This window comes from Pongo abelii, chromosome 17 (genome assembly GCF_028885655.2).
Source record: "Pongo abelii isolate AG06213 chromosome 17, NHGRI_mPonAbe1-v2.0_pri, whole genome shotgun sequence".
NCBI classification, from domain to species: domain Eukaryota; kingdom Metazoa; phylum Chordata; class Mammalia; order Primates; family Hominidae; genus Pongo; species Pongo abelii.
This window is the reverse complement of record NC_072002.2, coordinates 67,136,072-67,154,810: the sequence shown is the minus strand read 5'-3', so window position 1 is coordinate 67,154,810 and position 18,739 is coordinate 67,136,072. Positions and strand designations below refer to the sequence as shown.

General features: G+C 40.0%; 1 protein-coding gene across 4 annotated transcripts in view; it reads right to left on the bottom strand.

Moving 5' to 3' along the window:
• The window catches only part of DCC (DCC netrin 1 receptor), a 1,201,233-nt gene extending 1,182,776 nt beyond the window's left edge, over positions 1-18,457 (bottom strand). For all 4 annotated transcript variants that reach the window (XM_024235927.3, XM_054537946.2, XM_063716903.1 and 1 more), the window contains exon 1: positions 18,342-18,457. In XM_024235927.3, the coding sequence (XP_024091695.3) occupies positions 18,342-18,432 (91 nt within the window). In that variant the 5' untranslated portion in view covers positions 18,433-18,457. The remainder of the gene's footprint in view (positions 1-18,341) is intronic.
• Between the last annotated feature and the right edge of the window lie 282 nt (positions 18,458-18,739).

Sequence of the window (18,739 nt, the reverse complement as noted above, 5' to 3'; positions counted from 1 at the left end):
ATGTTCATATGGATTTATATAACCAAGCTAATAGAACACCAGTAGAGTCGTGCTAGTGCTCACTGCCTGTTGAGCAGTGGTAATATGGTAAATATGGTAATATGGTAAATAATTTACATGGCTTTTCTGAAATGATTTTTAAAGTACTCTGAATTAAGTGTTGTTTTCCTACTTTACAGATGAAGAAACAAAGGCACAAAAAAAGGCAGAATATCTTGTCCTTGTTCTCTCAATTAGAAAGTTGTAGGCCTCGGATCTAAACCCAAGTTCACCTGACTCCAGATCATCCCCTGAGCTCAAAGACCATCTCAGTAAGTAGAGAGCCACCATTATTAATTTTTAGGGACAATGCATAGCCAAGTGGTTTTCAAGTGAAGTGTGTATAAGAATCACATAGAGAGCTTGTTAAAAGTGCTGTTTCCTATCCCCTCAATGTCCACCCAGGGACTCTGATTCTGGAGGTGTAAGGCAAAGCCAGCATATTTGCATTTTAAAACATCCACAAGTGGTGTTGATGTGATCACACTTTGAGAAATATGCAGGGATACTAAGGGTTACTGAAACATGGTCTGTCATTATCAGAATAACCATACAAGAGTGTCATTCTGATCCTTAAAGAGGAAAAAAACAAGTTTAGTGGAATCAGGGCTCTGCTTGGTGTCCTACTCTTATCAAACAAGAGAGTATTTTTTACAGTAATCTTTTTATTTTAGAGCTGTTTTAGATTGACAGATACATCGTGAAGAGTATACAAAGTTCTGATTTACCCCACACCAAGTTTCCCCATTATTAACAATTCATACTAACACGGCACATTTATAAAAATCAGTGAATCAATATCGATACATTATTATTAACTAATGTCCATACTTTAGAATGCATTTCATTTTTTCCTGAAGTCCTTTTTCTGCTCCTGGATCCCACCCAGGACAACACATCATATTTTGTCCTAAGTCTCCTTAGTATCCTCTTCCTTCTGAGCAGTTTCACACACTTTATTTTTGAAGACTTAGATCATTTTAAGTAATACGGTCAGGTGTTTGTAGAATCTCAAATGGGGTTTGTCTACTCTTTTTCTCATTGTAAGGCTGGGGTTATGGATTTGGAAAAGGAAGATCACAGAGGTGAAATGCCATCCTCATCACATCATATCAGGGGGGACATGCTATCAACATGACTTATCACTGCTGATGATGACTTTGATCACCTGGCTGAGGTAGTGTTTGTCAGATTTTTTTTTTTTTTTTTTTTTTTTGAGATGGAGTCTCGCTCTGTCGCCCAGGCTAGAGTGCAATGGCGCGATCTCAGCTCACTGCAAGCTCCACCTCCTGGGTTCACGCCATTCTCCTGCCTCAGCCTCCCGAGTAGCTGGGACTACAGGCACCTGCCACCACGCCCAGCTAATTTTTTTTGTATTTTTAGTAGAGACGGGGTTTCACCGTGTTAGCCAGGATGGTCTCAATCTCCTGACCTCATGATCTGGCCAATTTTTCCACTGTAGTTAACTTCCTCTCCTCCCCCTTGTATACCATACTCTTCGGAAGGAAGTCACTAAGCACAGCCCACACTTAAAAGGATATGGGTTGTACTCTGTCCACTCTTTGAGAGTAGAATATATATATATATATATATATATATATAAAAAATATTTGGAATTCTGCATAGGGTATTTATCTAAGTCTCTTCCCTTTATTTATTCAATTATTTATTTATGTCAGTATGTACTCATGGATATTTATTTTATAGTTTGGGTTATAATAGGAAACTACTTGATAGGTTTTCTTGGTCAAATTGTTGCAGCTTTGACCATTGAGAGCTCTTTCAGTTAGGTTCTGTGTCCCTTTGGCATACTCTATTGTTGTAGGTTTTTCATTTTTTTTAAGAATTTCTTCCTTTCTGGCACTCCAAGATGCTCCAGCCTTATCTTGTATGTTTTCTGCGTAAGTTCCAGAATCAGCTATTTCCCTGAGGAGCTCTGGTTTCTTTTATTGGAGAATGGTATTAGAAATCAAGATCTGAGTGCCAGGTGGCATTTTTTTAGTACATGCATTTTTGGGGAATAAAAGAGTAGAATGTCCTGCTTTTGGAAACTGTCCAATATGTACTGGTGAGTACAAGGGTTAAGCCAAATTTGGAAGCAGTGGCTCACGCCTATAATCCCAGCACTTTGGGAGGCCAAGGTGGACATTTCACCTGACAACAGGAGTTCAAGACCAGCCTGGCCAACATGGTGAAACCCTGTCTCTACTAAAAATACAAAAAAAATTAGCCAGGTGTGGTGGCAGGCGCCTGTAATCCCAGCTACTCAGGAGGCTGAGGCAGGAGAATTGCTTGAACCCAGGAGGCGGAGGTTGCAGTGAGCTAAAATCACATCACTGCACTCCAGCCTAGGCGACAGAGTGAGACTCTGACTCAAAAAAAAAAAAAAAAAAATGATTTAGGTTTTCCACCCAGAACAGGTAACTTCTGTGGGATCTTAAATAAATAACTCGCCCCCAGTCTCATAACCTCACTAATAACACATGTGAGATAAATTAGCCATTTTGCCCACTGGATAGAGGTATTGAGAGATGAATATAGATAAAAGATTCAAAAGCCATTGGAAGATAGAAAGTCTCAGATAAGCAAGGAACAATATAATCCTAATAATAATTTATCAATTATTAATTATCATAACCTCATATGGCTGTGTACTCTGGAAGAAAGAATAAAGGAAGAGCTACTTAAGTTGCAAATTTTGAGCTGGGCTACCTGCCCTTTGGCCGCAAAATGTACAGAAGATCTTTGATGAACTAGCTAACATCCTTTATGCATTAGTAATAAAGGGTTTTGGCATCCTGAACCAAAGTTTTCTATACATTTTGAAGCTGGGCTGAAAAAAAAGAAGATGAAAACATTAATTTCCAGCACAGACTTATTCCAGTAGTGCAGGAGCCTAAATATGCTTTCTCAGCTACTAGATTTCCAGTTCAAAATGCAGTGTGTGACGGCGTCTGTCCTTCCCTGAGCTTCTGAGACCTCCTTAAAACTATTAGAAAAAGCCCTACAGGTAAAGCCTCTTTATTTTAAAATTACATTATGTATGCCACCAAAGTTACTTCTCAGATGACCTTGCTGCGTCTCTCTTCCTTTTTCTCCTAGCCTTATCATAAATCCGCTTGAGAAAAGGCTAGTGACCAGAGAAGTCATTGCTAGTGATGAGATCTGGTACCTGGGCTGAGAAGCTCTCTGCAGTGAAGTATCACCATCATTTTTTTTCTTTTTTGTCTTCCAGAGCCTGAACATGTAAAGAACAGTGTCCACATAGGGTCAGGTCCTATGTGGGTAAGGTCCCCCAATTACCCTACCTACCAGACTCAATCCCTCTGCATTCTGGAAGGCTTTCTGATCATGTTCTCTTTCCCTCCTCTAACTGCACCTCTCACTCATTTGGTTCTTAATAATACAATAATATATTGCCTTGTGACTCTGCTCACTTTTTTTTTCTTACATATTTACACTGCCTAGGTCTTATTCTTCCAAACATTTTGTTAACTAAAACAACAGAGGCAGTGTGTTTATATGCTGTTTAAATACACCACAGGAGCTAACAAATATGATATATCAAACATTACCTTTAAAAACATCTGTTGAATGAGCAAATAAAAATAGAAACAGTTTAGTGCTCAATATGTGCCAAAGACTGTGATAATCCTTGAGTGTAATGTTTTTCAAAAATGTCTTCCATTCAGCAATGGATTTCCAAATTTTACAAATGAGGACCCTGAATCATAGTGAGGGTCATACAGCTAAATCTTGGTAGAGCCAAGATTTGCACCCACATGTATATAATATGTTTCATGGAACTCATTTGTAGATTTGTGATTTAGAGGCTCACCTAGCTTCTCTGGGCCCCTGAGTCCTTATCAGTAGAAAAAGGTCTTCTCAAACACCTGCCGAGGTCCTTTTCTGCCTGATCAGTGCTTTGAAACACAAGAAGTTTTGTGCTTTTCATTTTATGTGCTTTTTTTTAATCTCCATCATCTTGTCTTGACTTCCACTGAGTTCTACAAAAATAACATTTTAATGCTTTGACTCACTCAGGTCTTCAGGAATGGTTCTCTGAAGGCGAACACAGAGTCTATCCCTGGGATTATTATGTAGGAAATAATTATTCACCTACTTTATCTTGTTCCATTTTCATATATGCGAGTTGACAAATACCCTATATGCATTCGTAATGGGGCTTAAAGAGATAGCAAATTCTATAAGACTTTATACATTTACATTTTGCTATTTGCAGAATTCCTCAATTTTGAATTTCTCACAAGCACTCTGAAATGTTGCCAATAACATTATTAATAATGGCATGTAAAGGAAAAATCAGGCAAAAGAAGGGGAGAGAGAAAAAGAAAACAGAATAAACCTCTAAATAAGAGGTAAGTAAAAGCTGAGTAACCCTGAAATTTATAATATCCTGAACTGAACTTGGTGAAGCTCATACAGAAAGAAACTTCAGATTTCATGCAAATTTGAGAATAATCATTATATAAAAACCAATTTGGTAATGAGTATTTATTGAATAATTAATATGAATTCAGCACTGTACTAGACACAGTGGAACACAGAAGTGCTAGACATGACTTCTCCAATAAATACATTATCCTATCATGTCCAAAAGATAACCTGATTCAAAAATGAGTTTTCTGACAGTGTTTTGGCCAAGCAGTTGGTTAAAAAAACCTTCAGTTTTGGATGTCAAGTTGGACTTTGCAACAAGATTAAGGGTAAGGCCTCCATCTAAGCTGCTTCTAAACCTCCAATGAGGTATTCATCTTTTCTGGACTATTAGAACATCCCTTCATAATAGGCCTTGCTACCATTCTGTAATTGTTTCCTCATAGGGCTAACAGTGTGTTATCTAAAATGCCATTTCCCTGCTGAAAATCTTTCAGGGTTCTTTCTACTCCCCTCCCCATCATAGGTACCAAATTAGGGGTGACAAACCATTCCAGTTTACCTGGGGCTGTCCTGTTGTTAGCACTGAAAGTCCTTCTTCCTGTAAAACTCCTCAGTCTCAGGCACACAAGAATGATCAGTCACTCTATTACTACTCCAGTAACTAAGTCCAGAGCAATGATGCTGTCTCTTTCTCCTATTTCTTGCTGTACATCCCACTCTCTCTGCCTAGGATTTTGTTCTCTCTCTTCCCTTAATTCTTTCTTAAAGATTTATTAAATCATATTTCCTAAGCTATAGTGTATAAAATGCATGTTTCGCTGAGAGGCAGTTCACCCCTCTATAAATAGAATTTTACTCTAGGCAGGGAGAGAAAACAGCAGCCTTACATAACCCTTCACAAAAGCCCTACTCATTTACTACCAGGACCAGAGAAGGGCCTACAGTTCATGAGCTAAGCAAAAACTTCTCTCCCCAGGAGGAACACTAGTGATTTTCATTCAGATTGATCCAATCTGCGCAGCTGAGCCCCCACGTTCTCTTCTTGTAGACTCTGATTTGGAGCACGCCAATTAAAGCTGCTCTGTCTGCCAGGCAGTGCAGAGCAAAAGCTTCAAAACCCTGCACTGAGCTTTCTGCCTGTAAAGCTTTACTCTTCTTCAAAAACCTTTGTTAACACCCCTTCTTCCCTGCCACAGAGGCTCAGAAAAATGAGCAATTGGTCTGTTTCATGCCCTGAAGACCATCCCCAATCAAAAGGCGAGGTTCAGTATGGGGTCTCCCCCATCAGGGTCTCACTTTGAGCATGTGTGTGCTCTCAGCATCAGACTTGAGACACAGAGGAGGGAGGGAGGAGGAGGGCCCAGGGCCTCAGTGTCCCTTTTACGTGTCTTTCTTTTTCCCTGGGTCTGAGCATTTTTAAGGAGGAAAGAGAGTTGAAGGAGGGGAAAATATAGAATGAAAACCAGCAGACCATTGTAAAACATGCGTTCTTATATTGAGTATTGATGAGAAAAGAAGGGAAAAGGCAGATGGAACACACAAAGAGCATTTTCAAGGGCTTGTAATCTCAAGGAAAATGAAACATGTCATGGTCTCCATGAAATATATTAGCCACTAAACCACAAACCAGAAGACTCTTTGATGTTGGCATAGCTTGCCACTATAAGACCAACTCCGGAAGCCAAAGCATGCGACAGATGCTTCAAGCTAAGATAAACTACTGTGGTAGGGGCAGTTTCCCGTTGACTAGATGATTACTTACAATTGTGAAGAATAAAGGCAAGGATCACCTCCCTATCTGATGCTTTCAGTCATCTAGAGCAATATTCCTCAGTCACTTGGGATTCTAATTGAGTATGTTTGGGTGTGGCCTGAGGTTTCTGCATTTCTTATAAGCTCCCAGGTGATGCAAATGCCTTGATTCTTGGACTGCACACTTGGAGTAGAAAGATCCTAGGACACTGACTCTCGAACATGACTGCATGTTGGAATCACCATCGGAGATTTTAGAATACCTTTGCCTGGAATACATCTCCAAGATTCTAAATTAATTGGTATGAAGAAGGGCTGGGCATTGACACAAAATCAAGATGAGAGCCACTCCTCCACAGAGAAGACCCTCAGGACCAATTATACCTAGTACTGCACGTTAACCAAGCAAGTATTAGCTTCTAGGTGTGCCTGCTGAGTAGATGATGGGTCTGTAGAAAATGGACATGGTCAACCAGGGAAGAGTTAATAGGGGAGGATGGTTTGGATGGAAAATCCACAGGAAGTGTGTCATAGGCTGCCAAGTTTGATCAGTATTGCACTATGTCAGATCCAACTTAGCTCGACCTATGAGCCTCTAAATCAAGCAAAGTCATGGGACCAGGGTCCACTAAATCATGATGTGATTGATTTCAAAATTGCCATTGGAGTCTGGCTATCTTAATTTATATTTAAGTCTCTAAAATCACAACAATAAAATTGAGGCAGGTTCTAGAATGGCTGGCTTGTGCCTGTGAAATTTTCTATTGTAAAGACCATCACAGGATAAATGTAGCCTGTGATACTAACATAATACTAACAATGGCTAGCATTTATGAAATACTTATTATAAGTCAGGCATTGGAATAGATATCTTGTATAGCTAACTACTGGAGTAATTTTTACCCCCAATTTAGAGTTGGGAAGCAGAGGTTGATTTTGTGTCCATTTTATAGGTGGGAAAGTTGAGGTCCAGTGAGTTTAAGGATCTCAATCAAACCCAATAGCTGGGATGCTTTTTCCCCCTAGGCTATGCCCCCTTTTATCAAGGCCAAAGTCCACAGGACTGTGTAGCAGCAATCTTTGCAACATCCAGTGGTAGATGGTAGGTTGATTCAAGTGGTGCAGTAGTTCCAGGCCCAGTGACATGGAAAGGTTACAAGCTCAATGACTTCTAAATAAGCTGTAACTGAAAGCAAAGAGAACACTGATTCACGTTTTTAAGAAATAATAATAGAGACAAAATGCATAGAAAAGGATCATATTGAGAAAATAATCTGTGAAAACTCCAAAAAAAATGTAGGTTTAGGTTTACTAAACACGTTCAGGCACACATTTTGAAGGAGGCCACAGGAACAAGAAATGTCCATGGCAATTCTATTTTTATAGGAAAGGTGAAGTTTTGTTTCCCTCTGTTCAGTGATAGCTTTCAAAGGAGAAATGACTTATTACCAAGTTAATTGGTAATTACTTGGATTTTTCTAGCTCTGTACACTTTTCAAAGTCCCTCTCTCTTGGTTGCATACATATGTCCGTAACACCTCATAATGTATCTCTAAACATATAGGATAGATAGGTTCATAAATTCACATCTAACAAAAAAATCAAGGAAAAGGTGGCCTATGTAGTTTGCTGAAATTTTTGAATCATTGTACTGAGATTAGGAAAGATCCTTGATAAGAACTCATTTGAATTTATTCAGTCAATATCTACCAAGTACAGGTAGCTACTACCGGACAGAGAGAATCCCAAAGTCTTCTCCAGCCTTAGCTAAGCCATTATTATGTTTAGTTCTCATGGCCCTGGGTACACTGATCTTGGAATTCACGATTTTTCCTCCCACCATGGGGCCTTTGAGCTCACTTTTTTTAACCTGATATTCTCTCCTCTGCCTCTCCTAAATATCCCCTTCTTAACTCATTCTTCAGATGTAAACTCAGTCACACTTTCTCATGGAAGCTGTCTCTGATCTGCTTTCTGAGACTCTTTCCTACAGTATTTTCTTTCTTTAAAGCCTTATCTCATTTGGAATTGTGGGTTTGTTAATATATGTATTTGATTAGCATGTTTATCTCACTGGTCTCTAAGCTAAATTGCCACCTTAACACAATACCTGGAACACATTCAAGAAATATGGGAAGAAAGGGTCACGAAAGTCTGGAGATGTTTTTATAGCAACAGGCCACCAGATCTGTAGACAAAACCATAATATCCTCATTCTTACCATACCAATACTTTGGTTTAAACATGATTGACAACTCTTTAAACTCCCTTGCCTCTTTTTGGTCCACTCAATTTAGGGATAGAAGGATGAATGAATTGGCTCTGTCAGTCCATTAGCTAATAAATATTAATATATTATGAGTTTTTTTAAATTATATTTAAGTTCTGGAATACATGTGCAGAAAGTGCAGATTTTTTACACAGGTATACATGTGCCATGGTGGTTTGCTGCACCCATCAGCCTGTCTTATTTCTCCTATTGCTATCCCTCCCCTAGCCCCCAACTCCCCAACAGCCCCAGTGTGTGATGATATTCCCCTCCCTGTGTCCATGTATTCTCATTGTTGAACTCCCACTTATGAGTGAGTACATGTGGTGTTTGGTTTTCTGTTACCATGTTAGTTTGCTGAGAATGATGGTTTCCAGCTTCATCCATGTCCCTGCAAAGGCTGGTTCAACATACACAAATCAGTAAATGTAATCTATCACATAAACAGAACCAATGACAAAAACCACATGAAGAGCAGAACTGTTGTGTCCCTTTTCAGTGAGTACTTTGTTCTACCTTGTATCCTACCTACCTCTGTGTGTGCCTGTCACCTTCACTGGAGGAAAAGCCCCTGCAGGGCAGAAACTCATCTAAATCTTTTATTAATCTATTTGTAATCCTTGATAAAGGCTCAGTAACTATTATATTATCTTCAATGAAATACTTGGTCTTATTTGGTCCTTATAATATCTCAATGATTTTGTTAGGCATTCATAGTCCTTCCTGAAAACTGATAACTCAAGTTTTGAGAGACCGTATGTGTGTCTATGGCTGTACAATAAGCTAAAGATGATGCTGAATTTGCATTTTATAATATATGACTTTGGAGAGCTTACTTAGAAGAGCACATTAGAGTTAGGCCCCTTGATTACAAGAAAGATATAAACAAACTAGAGGGAGTTAAAGTAAGAAGACTAAACATGATTAAGCTTCTGGAGAGGTATGAGGAAAAATCAAATGAACTAAATATTTATAATCTGGTTAAGTAAAGACCAAATGGAGAGGCAAGAGTGATTTATAGCTCAAATTATTGAACACATTTCAGCCCAGAAGAGGCAGTGTCACTGAAAAGGATACGCAGGAATCAAGAGCCAGATGACAAGAGTAATGGGAAGAACATTTAGAACAGGACTGTCTCAGATGAATTGTAAAATAAATTTTTAACAGCAAAACTGATATGCTGCTGAAAACTTCCCCAAGGGAAACAGTCACCAAACCATCCCTGGAGATGCCTCAAACCAGAGAGAGAAAACAACCAGAAATTGTCCTGCAGGGAACAGCTCTGCCCAGACATTAAACATGAAAGGAAAAGCTTTGCAGATTTTTCTCTCTAATTTATATTCTTCTGGGATCCCATGAGACTGAAAAAAGATGCAGGAACAATGGATTGAGGACTCTGGGTGCAGAGGGTTTGCTTAGATGTCTCAGCCTTGGCTCACATCTCTAATGAGTCTGCACAGAAGGCAACACACTACAGAGGCTTCTGCAAGTACATCTGAGGCTTTATTTCATTCAGGGGTCTTCATTAGCCTGTCCCATGGGAGCAGGTGAAACAATTATAAACCCAAACAAAAATTTGGGGGGGGGGCGGTGCACAAAGCACATGTGATTGTTTGAAACCCACAGTCATATATGCCATAAATGTAACAATGATATTGGGCCTATGTATTTTACCATGTTGGAAATATACCCAAATTCAAATGGTCATATTAAGATTTTTAACTCAGATTTGGTGTCTACCATTACTACTCTGTGATTCTGTTATCCTTTAGTTCCATTACATACAGGGGATTCATAATGAGCCTCAAATTAAGCCTGGCATCCCAGCATCCTGCTTCCCTGTAAATGATTCTCTATAAAGACACAATAAACAGGATGAGGCAGGATACTAACATGGCAGGACTTGCTCTGGGTAATCAACAATGTTACAGTGACTAAGAATGTCTTTTCCAACTCAAAATCAGTGTACATTTTTGGGAAGGTGCTTAAATAAAGCCTAGGCCAGAGTCAACATGGTATTGTATTAGGCGACAACTTCCTGAACATTAGACTACTGATAACATCTATGCCTAAAAGCAAAGGGTTGCTTAGTAGAAGAAACAGAATAACTACCAATAATATTAAGGTCTAAAAGCAAATGGTTGCTCAGTTGAAGAAACAGAATCATAAAATTGTCTTGCTGAAATCACAAATAGCTAACAAATTAATGGAAAAAATGTTCAGACTCATAAGCAATCAGGAAAATGCAAATTAAACCCACAATGAGAAGTTACCAGATGAGGGCAAATTAAGCATATGAAAATACCAAGTGTTGGCAGAGGCATGAAGCAAAGAGGCCTTTCATCTGCCCCTGGTGGGGGTTTCAATAACTGCAACATGTCTTTGCCTCCTGGAAGAAAAGATACCCTTCTATGACTCAGCAATTCCACTCCTAGGTATGCACCCTAAACATGGTGGCAAATTTGTGCTGGTGGACGTGCACCAGAATGTTCATGCCAACTTTACTAGCAATAGCAAAAAACTGAATTTCAAAATCCATCAACAGTAGATTAGATAAACTATGGTTAATTAATATCATGAAGTATTATACACCAGAGAAAGTGACTGAAATACAGCAATATGAATCCACATAGATGAAACTCAAATACTTAATGTTCAGCAAAATTTCAAGTCAGAGAATATATACATTATATTCATTTTATTACTGTTAAGAACAGCCAAGTAAAGTAACATGTTAAAGATGTATACATATGTAGAAAAACTGTACAAAAGGCAAGGGGTTAATACAAAAATCAGAAAACTGCTAGTGGATACATGGGTATTTGTTATTATTACATTATTATTATTGTTATCATGATCATGAATTGTATTATTAATTATACGAAACACTATATGTACAGTTCATAATTTAAATAAATTATATCGTGTTGAAACTAATAACTAGAATTGACCTAGTCCACATTCTCATTTAATAAGGAAAAATACGTTGTACAAAGCACAAGTGACATCCAAATTAATATCAGATGCTACATAATCATTAGTTAAAACTAATTAGATATTCCTCTAATGAGGGATTCAGGTGCTGTTTTCTAATCCTCTCCTACTTTAAACACAACCCCAACAAAACTTAGTCCCCTATGTCTTAGCATCAAAACTAAAGGAGAGAACTGCTTTGAGGAAGTTTTATACAGGGAGGAGTTTCAGCTGAACACAAGATGTAGACAAAATATATTTTATAGCCAGAGATAAAACTCAACAATAGTAACAGTCCATGGTCAACTGATGGGAAAAATAAACAGTTCTGTATGATGCAATGCCTTCAAAAATTATCCCTATAAAATCACATAATACTCTAAGGAAGTCATAGTGATGTATTGTATCTATTAAGAACAGGTTAAATTATGTTCTACATACTTTTAAAGAGGCAGCTAGATGAGTGGAGAAATATTTCTAAAAGACTGTAGAAAAATAAGTAAAATCTAAAAATGTGATTTGAGTTAAAAACATTTATATTAACTGCTTAACTTCTTTTTTCTCTCGTAAAAATGTAAACTCAGATTTAAGAACATTGTAGATGGTCCAGAATAATGCTGTATTGACAAGTCCTCTTATTAGGACACAATTCACTAACCAATTGGTATTTTCATCAGATAACATCCTAAAGATTCAGTTAATTCAGTGGAACATGTTTGTCCTAGATACTCTTAGGAGTAGCCTTCAGGCAAGAACCAATATTTAAAGGATGAACCAGGAAGAAATCTCCAAATTGCAATAAATACTCCTGTTAAGTTTCATGATAATAACCACAAATGGTCTTAAAGGGGCTTCCTCCCTGGAGGGCAATGGTGAAATGACTGAGCAAGCTAAAAGTCAAAAAATTTGGATTAGTGAAATTAAGCTAAAGTATATCACGAAGTAGAAGTAGATCATAGACACTGGGCTCATGGAATTTACTAGAAAAGAGAAACATTCCTACAGAAGTCATGCCATAAGAATAGCCTTAAAAATATGATCAATAAATATGGAATGATTTGTGTGTTTCCTACTTGAACTTTTCCCCCCAAGAAATGAAAGCTGCGAATAATATGGTTGTTTGGAACTATTAATAAAAGAGCAACATGCACTGGTATTACCATTGGCAAATTCCCATCAATATTGAAAAAGAAGGCATATTCAATCTTATGCATTATTATGTATTTCTAAACCACACCATTGGGACAAAGCTCAGGTATTTCTAAACTACCAAAGAAAACACTTTTATTTAATAGTTGAATTAAAGGGATTTAGTTGTTAAACCTCAGGCTGAAATTTGTCAAATAACTTTGGAGCACTATAATAATTTTGATCATCAGTCAGCCAACCTGTATTTCTCCATGTTAGTATGGTGTTAAACCAGAGAAATATAAGATAAGGAATTAGCATTCTAGAGTGAGAGAAAGAAAAAGTGTGGTACTAAATTGTGTTTCATTTACCTGAGTGCTGCAATGATAAAGGTGCATAATACTTTACATTTTATTTTTTGCTATGACCTATTTGGCATATGCAACATGTAATTCTATCTTGCACATTTTTGATTGGCCTGCAGGGAAAATAATCTGGATTGTTCATCCTTTCTTCTTGACAAGTTTAACGTTGCCTTTCCTTGAGATCTTATTTTGAAGAACAATATCTTAAATACATTGGGTCAGTGCCATGCTACTGATATTATGATACTATTAAGAAATGTTTTTTCCTCTGAAAAGTAGTAACTTTGAAAAAGGTTAAAGTTCTATTATTCCAACCTGGTAACACCATTTCGGAAAAAAAAAAGTAGCTTAACTAGGTTGGCATAACCTATTATCTTATAGAGCTCGCTCCTGTCTCTCTTAAAGATTGTGAGCTCTAGAACTTCAATAATATTGGCCGAGAGGCCACAAGTTAGAATGTCGTAAGATAACAACACTATTTAGCTGCTTTTAGAGTACAGTTTAACTCTCCACCAAAAGCAGCATACATGAACGTTTAAAAATTTATTTTTAAGGCAAATCCCCGTGACCTTGCAAAGTGTAACACAGCATATTAAACACAGTGCCTGTGGGTCACAGCCTTGGTTTCAGAGTGAGAAAGGCTTTCTTGGGCTGTGTCAAGGGAGGCAGTATTGATGCCACACCTCTTAGAGATGAGAGTTTTGATTCCTTGGAAACAAGCTGAAAAGAAGCAAGCAGCCCATAGCAGGCTGCCGAAAAATTCACTGGACATTGTGTTGCTATTTAACTGAGTGTCTATCAATCAAGAGTTAGTGAGATTCCAAGCTATGATTCCTTAAGATATAACTGTTGTGACAACTCATGAAACTCTTAAATTTTCCTCCAGAGCATTATAAGGAAGGGATGGAAAAAGAGGGGGAAGAAGACTTGACGTTTACATTTTATGAATTGTAAATGTGCATAGTATTTACTATTCCTCTTTAGGGAGTACAGTACTTTTCCAGAACCAAGTGACTTTTTATCGTTAGTTAATCAATCAATTAATCAAGTAATTTCAGCGGGTTTGTGACATTATTCTTTGGCCTCAGGCAAAGCTAAGATTTCTTGAAATGTATGTATATAGTTCATCTAAGAGATTATCATCTGAGGTAGATTAATCCTTCCAAAATGCATAGCTGGGTAACAAATACCAAAACAGAGCAATGTGTTCCCAATTTGGTGCAAGTTTCTGATAGTAGTGTGGGCCAGAAACTTCCTACGGAAAGTAGGAAGATCTGTAATCAGGCAAGAACTCATTCTCTAGTGAAATTGCAAGTGCCCTTATGTAATTAGAGCTATCATAATTCACACCAAAATCATCTATTTGAAGGAGAAGGTATGAGGGGGTGGAAATCCTCCTTCTTTGTGTGTAGATGTGGACACTGAATTTTAATTTTAAAGAAATACCCAGAAACAACTGCATTCTCTTTAAATAGAGTTATCTTTACTGGTAGAATCATAAAGAGGAACTTTCATATGCAAAGTTTGGGATGGCAAGTTTTCCAAAGAAATAGTAAGAACATTTACTTTAAAATGTAATCTTAGGGCACAGTCTCCCATGGAAAGAAATATTCTGTTCAGAAACTTCAGCACTGCTTTTAAACATGCGGCACCAGGTAAAGATAAGTTTTTTGTTTGGAAGTCAAAATTTAAATCAGGGCTCATTTCCAAATGACAGTGATCATACTAGATGACCCTACTGCGTGCAGCTGCAAACATTCCAGAAGCATATTATATGCATTTGAAGAATCCCAGACTGCTAGATTTATGAAACTGGAAGCAAGAAACATTTCCTCTCATTAAAGATGCTTTTGAGATAACTGAGTTGCTGGAATTCCTTTAGAAGATGCAGTATCACAACTTCCCTCTCTAAAAACAAGTAAAAATATCCCCGCCTCCCCACCAAAAAATCACCTCCCCATATATCTTGTCAAGCTTCCCATTGGTTTAGAAAACCATACTACAGCCTGCAAATATCCTGTACTCTAGGAGAAACTTTCAGCAGAGCTTCATTCAGGAATTTAGATAGGATTAAGGCTCTTCCTCTTCAATGAAAACAATAAGGAAGTTTGCTAACAGGTTAACTTGCCAGAGAATAAATTTAAGTCATACACACTGAGAAGTTATAAATCTCTCCCCAGAAAAAAATGCCTATCAGCAACTCAAGCCACGCTGGCTTTTAAGAGCATTAAAGCAAAGGCACTAAGCCTAATATATTCACATATAACACATGTGGTGGCCGTTTCACATGCTTTATAACTCAGAGGGCAGCTGCTGCTGTGTGGGAAATGGACACTGACAGGTCACTGGTGATTTATACTGTGGCACTCACAGAGGAGTGGACTGCCAGCCTACCCCGAGCCCTCAGGCTCTGCCACACTCCCGCCACTCAAAAGCAAACCCACATGGGGGCATCTGATCTGCTTTGGTTGGGGGAATGAGAAGAGGTCACCTAGGGAGGGCGACCAGCCTCATTTCAGCATATCCAGACTACTTTAAACACTCACAGATTTTTTTCAATGCAATGGAACCCAAACATGTATGAAGAATTAATTAATATGTATGCCTCATTTTTCACTCATTAACATCCAACATCTAAAATTGTTATCTTATCTGAGATCCCCTGAGACTCTATATGGTTCCTGCGCCTGTGGCTCATGTCAAATATATCAGAAAATGACATCTTACAGAAGCCAACTAAAAAGTCACCATCCTCCTCCCCCAACATTAAGTCCTCACTCTCTACTGACACTGTTCAGGGCTGTCCTTTGTTAAATCATCACAGTTTCATACAAATCTACAGCAGCTTCAGACTTTACCTAGAAAGTGGGAAAGGGCCCAGTGCTATTGTGCTAGTCTCCATAATCCTTTGTTACCAATCAACAAAGTCTTTAAAACACCCTGCTGAATGGGAATTTCACTGCCAGTAAACTAGACACTTGGCCTTATTAAGGGCACCTCCTACTGGTCCTTTTATAGAGTGAACTATGCTTTCTTGTTGTAAGTTTCCTGCCATGTTCCTAAACAGGCAAAATTATTACTAAGAGAAAGAAGTGATACTCAGATTAATGAGCAAAGGCCAGACTGATATGAATTGGCAATATCTTAAAAATGCACCATCCACTTTCCTGCGAACTCCGCAAACTGCATCACAACTCACATGCAAATAACAAATATGGATTTAGAAGTGCAGAAAAGTTTAAAGATTTAGATCCGTTAGCCTATCCACCAACATAACCCATGTGTATGTGTGTGTATGTATCCCTTCTTTACATCTGCTTTTTCAAGCATAGATCTGTCTGTTGAGGAGAAAATTAAAATGAAGCAGTAATACATGGCCCTGACTCTCTGGACAAGAAATGTAAATAAGTGAAAAGAGAATATTTAATTAATTTAGACATTAATAAAACATACATAAATTTATCTCTGTTAATCTACCCCCACCCTATACCAGACAAAAGTCAGTTGAGTAATAGCTTTAAAATACTGTCGTGTAATTGACATCATTGTTCATTTTTGTACACCTTGCTTCATGCAGTGCATTCAGCTAGCACATTTCAGGTCAGCAGTGCTGCTGTTAGGCAGACTTTCTACCCAGTGAGGGAAGCCCCTTGAACTTCCCCTTTCCCGTCCGCATAGGTCTCCCAAACTGCCATAGAAAGCCCAAGTCAATCTTCTGGGCAGAAGGAGGGTCCTCCTCCCCGCAGCCTCTAGCATTTGAGGGTCTCGAGGAGGGAATTTAAAACAGACACCTATTCATTACTGCGGAGATGCCCACCCCCCACCCCCGCCCACCTTTCGCGAGAGTAATTGTTGAGGACAAAGCTCCGGGAGAGAAGAGCCAGGGGAGGAGGGGACCGGCCCGGGAGGGACGGACGGAGGGAGGGAGCACCAGCGGCTAAGCGCGCGGATGCGGGTACGCGCTCATCACAGGAGAGCGCGCGTGCACACACACACACACACACACACACACACACACGCACACACACACCCCTCCTGCCTGCTCTCTGTCTCTGGCCAAAGGAAGATGAGGAGCTGAGCCCGAGTGCAAGCGCAGATTCCTGCCCGCGTGCGGCCGCGCTAGGCTTTGGGGAGCTTCGGGCTGCCTTGGCGCTTGACTGTCTGAATCCCTCGCGACCGTGAGAGGCGCATTTTCCGCTCGCTTTCGCAACCCTTGGCCATGCAGCACTTAGCAGAGAAGAGAAAGCCGGAGCTGCGGGCTCCGGGGAGGCTGGGGGCTTGGCCGCGATTGATGTGCCATTCCCTGTTAATTTCCCAGGCACGAACTGGGGAGCTCCTACTCAACGCCCGGTCTCTGCCTGAGCCTGTTTTTCCTTTGGATTTGGAAAAAGGTCGTTTTCGAAGGGATCTGATTGCTCAGCCAGCCGCTCTCCTCTCCTTCTTTGCCAGGCCCGCTCACTGTACCCCAGTGCCCATCGACACTTGTGGTGAGGTCCCGCAAAACGAGTGGACCTTACCATGAGTCATTTTGCTCTTTTCTATTCTTTTGGCCGTCGAAGCCGCCAGCTCCGTATTCGGAGATTACAGCAGTCCTGATCAGCCAGCCTTCAGGTCCCTCTTCCTCCTGCTCTAGCCAGATCCAATCCCCAAACAGTTTTGCCATTTTTAATTAGAAACTGAGCTTGGCAAGTGCCAGGGCCAGGGCGCCGGTTCTCTGGAATATCAATCACTTGGAGTTTGGAGGTGTCCTGGAGCTATATGGAGACTCAGCTTGCGAACTACATTCACCGTTAAAAAATAAAACAAAATTAAACACGCCTCCCCTCCTCCTTGGCAACTCTATGCCTCCTTCAGTACCAGGATCCCCTCCTTGGAAGTACCAAAACATATTAGCCGTCCCTTTCCCTATTTTCAATCACCAAGTCCAAAAATCCAAACCAAAAGGAGATGTATTCACACACCAACGACTCAGCCCCACCATCTACATTCTGCGCAGACTTCCTCAAAGCCCCTGGATGTCCTCCTCGCCTGCCCCTGTTGCCCCAATCCTCCCCACTTGGTAGGTTTCTGAGGCTTTAAGGACCCAACCCAGTTCCTTTCAATGATATCCCCAGCACCTGCCCCAGCCCGCCTGCTCTCCAAACCAACCCAAGTATTTGCAGAAGCAAAAATGCGTGAAGCATCAGATTTTAAAACAGCGAAGGGGCGCCCCTAGTACCCCCCCCCACCATCATCCGCCCCTAGGGAAGAAAAAAACTCTTCTATCTTTTATCATCGGTGAGGAAATGGGGGGCAGCGCAAGCGCCAAATCTCTTGCTATCCCCCACCCCAATTCTACTACTCGCCAAATGAAATGAGAAGGGAAGTGGGGTACGGAAGGGGGTGCGACGAGAAGAAAGGAAAGAGCCACTTACCGGTTACTTGAAGATGCGCGCTGAGCAAGAAAGCTCCGAAGAGTACAAAAGCCAGCTTGGGTACCCAAACACATCCAAGACTATTCTCCATATTTCAGCCAACACCTTCGGGGCCAGGGGTCGCGGGCAGCGGCAGCACTCACACACATGCACTCACACACGCATGCACACATGCACACACACGCGCCAAGCCCCTTCGGCTTCCTCCTCCTCCTCGTCCTCTTCCTCCACCTCTTTCTCCACCTCCCCTGCGCCTCTGCTGCCTTCGAAGCCTTTTTCCTTGTCCACTGACAGAATCAGCAGCAAAAGCAGGCAGCAAAAAGTTCCATTCGGTCCAAGAGATCCCGAGCCCCGGTAAAACCTTAGAAAACTAACTCAAGGAAACGGAGGGAGCCAGA